This window comes from Plecotus auritus (genome assembly GCF_963455305.1).
Source record: "Plecotus auritus genome assembly, chromosome: 1".
NCBI lineage: Eukaryota > Metazoa > Chordata > Mammalia > Chiroptera > Vespertilionidae > Plecotus > Plecotus auritus.
The window spans coordinates 115,960,054-115,967,484 of NC_137770.1; the positions used below are offsets into that span (position 1 = coordinate 115,960,054).

The 7,431-nt window shown below is 45.9% G+C and overlaps 1 protein-coding gene across 8 annotated transcripts in view; it reads right to left on the reverse strand.

The window, feature by feature from the left end:
• The window catches only part of PPCDC (phosphopantothenoylcysteine decarboxylase), a 39,295-nt gene extending 31,997 nt beyond the window's left edge, over positions 1–7,298 (reverse strand). For 2 of the 8 annotated variants that reach the window (XM_080667134.1, XM_080667133.1), the window contains exons 1-2: positions 7,202–7,298; positions 2,390–2,596 (exon numbers count right to left, since the gene is read on the reverse strand). In XM_080667134.1, coding sequence (XP_080523260.1) covers positions 2,390–2,575 — 186 coding nt within the window. In that variant the 5' untranslated portion in view covers positions 2,576–2,596; positions 7,202–7,298. Of the gene's footprint in view, positions 1–2,389; positions 2,597–7,167 lie in introns of all 8 variants that reach the window. The other 6 variants (XM_080667136.1, XM_080667132.1, XM_080667138.1 and 3 more) reach the window with 4 other exon arrangements.
• Between the last annotated feature and the right edge of the window lie 133 nt (positions 7,299–7,431).

Consider the following 7,431-nt stretch of genomic DNA (forward strand, 5'->3'; position numbering starts at 1 on the left):
AAAGGAAAATAAATGATCCAATAAAAAAAATGGGCAATGGACCTAAATAGAATTTTTTCGAAAGAAGACAGAAGGAAGGCCAAGAGACATATGAAAACATGCTCAAAGTCACTAATTATCCGAGAGATGCAAATCAAAACAACAATGTGGTACCATCTCACACCTGTCAGAATGGCTATCATCAACAAATCAACAAACAACAAGTGCTGGCGAGGATGCGGAGAAAAAGGAACCCTCCTTCACTGCTGGTGGGAATGCAGACTGGTGCAGCCACTGTGGAGAACAGTATGGAGTTTCCTCAAAAAACTAAAAATAGAACTCCCATTTGACCCAGTAATACCACTCCCAGGAATATATCCTAAGAAACTAGAAACACCAATCAGAATGGGTATATGCACCCCTATGTTCATAGCAGCACAATTTACAATAGCTAAGATTTGGAAACAACCTAAATGTCCATCAGCAGATGAATGGATCAGAAAACTATGGTACATCTACACAACGGAATACTACGCTGCTGTAAAAAAAGAAGGAATTCTTACCATTTGCAGCAACCTGGATGGAACTGGAGAGCATTATGCTAAGTGAAATAAGCCAGTCAATGAAAGAAAAATACCACATGATCTCACTCATTTTTGGATAATAAAGAACATTATAAACTGATGAACAAAAAGATAGATACAGAGGCAGTAAAGCATCAAACAGACTGTCAAATTACAGCGGGAAGGTTAGGGAGAGGTGGGGGAGATAAGACATCAACCGAAGGAGTTATATGCATGCATATAAGCATAACCAATGGACACAAGACACTGGGGGGTGAGGGCATGTATGGGAGTGGGAGGGGGGGGCAATAGGAAGATATCTACACATGTAATACCTTAATAAAAATTTTTTTTAAATAAAAAATAAAAAAAAAATTAAAAGAAAGATAACAATTCCTGACCTTTACTTGTGGTAAATAAATAATAAAAAACATAAAGTACATATGTACATACGTCGAAATGACAGAACTTTTTTTTTTAATAAATAAATGGGAAATGGCGACCTAACCACAAAACAACATACATTGAGTCCGACGTAACCTGAGGACTGCCTGTACTACTATTTGTAATACCTTAAACAATAAATTAAAAAAAAAAAAAGATTCTCTCCTTGACCAAACTGTAGTGAGCTACTTTTTTGACTTGGCCTGCCTTTGAGCCTTGTCCTCAAGAGCAACAATCCTGCTAATAAGTTGGTTTCTCCAGAAACTTGCACCCTCAATATCTGACCATCCTGGATCTCATCAGGCTTCTCATCCAGATGATGTCTGATCACCCTGCCTGCCTTCAGCAAGAATCCTGTTGGGACAGTTTAGCCAGAATGTTTCCTCTGAGCAATTTTTCCACTCACTGACCCCCACACTGATACTTGGCTATAAATCCCCACTTTTCCTTGTTGTAGTCAGAATTAAGCCCAGTTCTATACTGAGGCCTCTCTTCCCTTATTGCAATAACTTTTCTGAATAAAATGTTCTTACCATTTTAATACATTAAGTGAGTTTCACAAGGGAGCAAAATCACATGGGTTGAGGCTGGCCAGGAAGGTTTCTACATGCATTTTTTGTGCAGAATTTGGGAAGACAGAGAGGGCAGTGCAGCCTGGCAGGGAATGGCCAAAGCAAAGGCCTTCAGAATGGAGTGTGGGGCAGTGGGAGATCAATGAAGGCACTTGGATACCAGATGAGGAAATGGGTTGTTACCTGCTGGCTTTCACACTGTTTAAAGTCTAGAATTTTTCCCACAGAAGAATCTACCCCAGAACCCCAATATATTAAACTGACTAAAGTTGAGATGGTTTGGTCAATGGCTGGGGATTAAACCCCTCACACTGAACACAATGCAGTTGCCCCTGGGCATTGCTGAACACTTGAAGGAGCAACATTTAAACCAGAGCTGTGAACAATGCACTTGGACTGAGAGGACAGCCATGGTGTCTAAGGAGGGAGAACAGAACCACGGTGTACAAGACAGAGTGAAAGCAGGGGCAGGGAGACCAAAGCAGAAGGGGACACAGAGAATTTGCTGCATTTCTCCAGCTAGCCCTCCTCCCACACCAGGACCTTCGGGAATCTCAGAGTCAACATATGGAAACTCAATGCCTCCATTTATCAGTGTTCCTTTCCCAGTCTTCCCTTAAGCTCTGTCCAAACTATCTAATCCAGCTCCTGGTTATACTGGCAAATTCGGTCTCTGTGTCCTGCGTTCCCCTCACCAATGTACACAGACTGCCACAAACACCATAATTAAGAAAAAGAAAACCCTGTGCACTGCACAAAAGTGGGCTGGCCACAGGACCAGCAATTCTCTAATGTCAGAGGTCACCATGCTTGTCTAGTAAGGATACTCACGCCAGGAATGTCCAAAAGCTTTGACACCAGAAGAGGTAACTTCAGGGCTGCAACACTCCCAGTGACACCCACAAGAACATGGAACTGTCTCTCTACCAAGGGTGCAGCAGCTGGACATGAGGCCCTTGGTTCCATGTGGGATCTGGTGGCTTCAAGTCCTGGGAGCCTGCCAGAACTGGGCTCCATAAAGCTGTCAGGATTTGGGATCTAAAAGCAGAACAAGGGGTGCCCACTTCATTCATACATTCAACCAAAATGTATTGAGCACCCTGTTAGACCCCCCAGCTGCTGGGGTTCCTGAGGGATCAGCAGTCCCAGCTTCTGGGAGCACACAGTTTGATAAGAAGGCCAGACACCCTCACCACACATAGGTCAATTACAATGTAATGTGGCCAGCACTGTGAGGAAGGTCGATACCAGAAACTATAGCTGCCAGTAGTAACTGTCTGAGGAAAAATTAACATTCAAGTTGAGTCCTAAAAGACAAGTAAGTTTTCCAGAGAGAGAAGGAAATAACCTTGCAAGTTATTGATAGTGTAGCAATCTTACAAAGATGAAAAGGTCTAAAGAAAGGTGGCAGGCTTGGTGAACAGGGAGTAGCTTAGCAGTGAAGCTAAAGTGTAATGTGGGTGGGGAGGTAAGGCTGTAAAGTCAGGTCAAGGGCAGTGTCAAGGGTGGTGAGGTCAAGGGTGAGTTTCCATTTTAGAAAGATGGTGCTGGTGACAGTGTGAAGGGGGTCCTGGTGGTGGTGAGATTGGAGGGGCAGGGTAAGGAGCTACTCTAGTGGGCCAGGCTGACTGACTGAAGGGAGTGGCAGAATGCCTGTGAGGTGGAACCTTCAACAACAAGGGGGCTAGAGGGCTTCAGGGAGCTAAGAGATTTGCCTCTGTCCCTGTCCCTGTAGAGCAGACTGGGCACCACTCTACAAATCCAAGCCCAGGAAGAGACAAGCATAAAGGGATGTATGTAGGTCACCCTGTGAGACCAGCTGATTGGTTTATTCCTTATCCCTCAGATGTTGCTGGATGTGAATGCCATGATAACATGGACATACTAAAACCTATACTCTGAAGACTGGGACAGCAAGACCTATTCCATCAGCAACAATCTGTAAGGACCAATGACATCTAGCACTGGGCAAAGGAACTGTGGAAAACAGATGCTGACTTCAGGGAATCTGTAGATGAGTTTAGAAGACAGGAATTACATCTGACATCATTTAAGATGGGTCCTTCTCTGGGATGCAATTTTTTGATAATCATTGATTCAATTTGTTCATCAGTTTCCTTGCCTCTCCCTCTTCACTTCCCCACCACTACCACTGCCACCAGCAAGTCCCCTGAATGTGTGCCCAGGTATAATCACCAACCACCAGCCTTCTGGTAGGTCCTAAACATCTGCTGAATGAATAATAAACTGCACCCTCTGAAACAGGGTGAGGCAGAGAACAGAAACTTGGCCAGTGAATCAGGAGCCCTGGGCCCTGTCTATGATTGTGCTCATGACCTGGTGTGTAATCTTGGCCAGGGTACTTCTGAAGATGCAGAGATAGGACCGGGTGATCTTTGAAGCTTCTTCCAGCAGAAACATTTGAGTCAATGCAAGAAAGACAGTGGTAATGGCTCTCTGTACTAGAGGGTCCTCAAATTGGGCAGAATCAGCAGGGGAAGAGACACTAAAGCAGACTCTGAAGAGGAAGTGCCTGTAAGTTGCCCAATGGCTACCTCTGTGACTGTGCACCCAGAGGGGCCTCCTCTTCACACCACAGGCCCCTTGGCTCACTAGGGCCTCTTGCCCAGTATTTGCTTTCAAGAGTCTGGCACACAGCCTCATGAGCTAAGGATCACATTTAGGTTCATTATCCCACTCCTACCTGTAAGGGTCTCCCAGCGGCCCAGACTCTCCTCAGCAGGGGTTAAACACAGGCCAGTTCCCTTCAGTAAGACTCCCCTGAAGTGCCATTTGCCAATGATCTCAATCTTTGCTCTACACCAGGACCTCAGTCAAAGCCCTTCTTGCTCAGAGCAAAACTGAGTCTACTCCAGGGCCTGGAGAGCCCTGTTAGCAACTGGCAAGGTCTAGAGGGCCTACTATCCAGCTTTTTCCCAGAACTAATCAACAGGCTGATCAGCACCCATAGTAGGTGATGGAAGCACACGTCTGACTCTCCAGGGAAACCTACCTACCAGATCTCAAATCTTGACCCTGTCCCACTCTAGCCAACTGGTGCTAGGACAGAAAGATTCCTGCAAAACCAGGTGAATTTTATCTCTGCAGCCCCTGAACCTCCACCACATCAAGTTGATATCATCCCTAAGGAACAGGTTACTGAAAGCAATCAGTGAAACTTAGGGCAATCACCATGTTGGTGATTTCTACTATGCCCTGCAGTAGGTGGGACAGCCCAAGGTTTACTACTAGGCCTCCTGAGCAATCTTTGCTAAGGACCCAAACTTATCTACCTTTCTAGAAAAGGTGGGGGTCAGGGAAAATTATATTTGAGGAATAGAAAGTAGATAATTTAACCAACATTTATTTGAAAGCAAGGTCAAATCAATTCAATCTGATAATCCCATGGAGGATGACAACTGGCAGTTTTTTTGTTTATACTCACAAAAGATCAAATCACAAACTAGTAAGCCTGTTACTCTCTGTCCAGTTCCTGTTAGAACCACCTATTTGCATAGCCAAGGTAGCTGTAGACAGCACCTCATTTCCCTGGGCTCTGAGTACTCATAAGGAACTCTTGACCAGCAGAAAGAGCTGGCAGGCAGAGGTTACAAGGCTGAAGGCTGTGATTACTGAACCTCAAGCTCCCAGGGCACAAGCCATGCAGGTAAGCCACAGAAAGAAAAATGGCAACTCCTCTGTCCTTTAGAGTAAAGAGACTCAGTTTGTTGCAGGGGCATGGTGTATAAATCTCCTCTGATGAGTTTCATTATGGCAGAGTTAAGTAAAAGTTTCAGGGTGCTGCTAGTCACAATAAGGGCAGGTCTGGAGCCAGAGAAAAACCAGGGCTAAGAAAGGGCCAGACAGGGTATGAGCCCAGCCCAAGATAGGAATGATGAGGTGCTGGGGCCTAGGACCAAAGCAGAATGTAACTCAGGGGTGGATGGGCAGAGATCCAGCATACATTAAGCGCTTGAATCCTTTAGCCTAATGTCCAAGCCCCTCACTATGGGCTCCAGGCTTTTGCTCTAGCCCCATCTCCCATCAGTCAACATACTCTACTCTGCCTCAGTAATAATAAACCACTTGTCGCTCCCTAAAGTGTCACCTTGTCCCCAAACTCAAAGTCATTAAAAGGAGTCTCATGGCCCGGCCGGCATGGCTCAGTGGTGGAGCATCGACCTATGAACCAGGAGGTCCAGTTTGATTCCAAGTCAGGGCATAGGTCTGGGTTTCAGGCTAGATCCCCAGTGTGGGGTGTGCAGGAGGCAGCCAACCAATGATTCTCTTTATCATTGATGTTTCTCTCTCTTTCCCTTTCCCTTCCTCTCTGAAATTAATAAAAATATATTTTTTAAAAAGGAATCTCATGGCCACAGGGGTACTTTAAACCCCCTCCCCCAGGGAAAGGCAAGGAACTCTCCAGGGAGCACTCAAGACCTTGGCATTCTAAGACTATTCTCACAAACCAGAGGCCAGCATACTTGACTTTGCTGCACCTGTAATCTCCTTAGGAGAAGTTCCTCAACACTGTATGTTGAGGAGATAGATAATATTTTTCACATGCACTGGCTACTAGCAAGAGACTGAGTACTGCCAACTCTCAGCCACAAGGAGAAATGTGGAAAACCCTTGTTTCAAAGACACCACCACTTTCCCAACATGGGAATCTCTCCTGCCCATTATCTGGCACGGGCCTCCAATACTTCAAAAAACAGCATGAAGTTTTTGTCTGACAAAATTTGGCCTCACTCTAATTTTTAAATGCCAGTCAGTACTTTTAGGTGGAACTATGGGATAACTGAAATATCTTAGGGCTCTCTCCTTTTTCTATTTCACCAAAAGATGGCCTGGTGGCTCAGTGGGTGAGCATGGATTATGAACCAAGAGATCATGGTTGGATTCCCCGTTAGGCCATATACCCTGGTTGGGGGCTGGATTCCCCAGTGTGGGGCTTGCAGGAGGCAGCGGATCAATGAGTCTCTTTCATTATTGATGTCTCTATCTCTCTCTCTCTCCCTTCCTCTCTGAAATCAATAAAAATATATTTAAAAAAAAGATAGTAGTGTGTCCTTTCGGCAGTCCCTATTCCTTTTTGGAAGCAGGATCATGATTCCTTTTTTTTTTTTTTTTAAGGCAAATGGTAAGTGTAGGGAACTGACAGGGTCCCCATTTAAATCAGATTAAACAGCACTGGACTATCACCTAGCAGCGCAAAGAGGGGATGAGAACGCGATACAAATTCCCCACTTCAGGCTAAAAAGGTCCTTAATGCTCCGGCCCACGAGCACATATAGGAAAATGAAGTCCCCACAGGCTCCACAGTCCCTACTTGCTGATCCACAGAGCAAGCTGAGCTTCACAGATAGATAGGAAAACGAGGTGGAGCGCGCGCGCGCGCACACACACACACACACCACACACACACACACACACACACACACACACGAAAGTGAGGACACACACACACACACCACACACACACACACACACACACACACACGAAAGTGAGGACATAGGCACTGCCGCAGAACCACTGTCGCAAGCGAAGCTTTTCCGGCCTGACCTCCCACCTGCTCCGCTAGAAAACCCAGTCTCCGACCCCTTACCTCCTCCCGTTTCCCAGCTCCTTTGACTCCTCACCCTCGCCAGGGGCGTCTCGGGTAAACCCCAAATATCGCACTCTGTCGGTTTCCAGCTGATTCTAATTGGCACACCTCACGTAAGCATCTGGCAGCCTACGTGATCGCACAGCCTTCTGGGAGTTGTAGTCCATTTTCTCTGCTTTGTGGTAGTTGTAGTCCACTCAAGGGAATGAAGCGGCCAAACCCTGGCTCACGGTTCTTGATTTTTCTGGTGTTCTCACCTGGGCT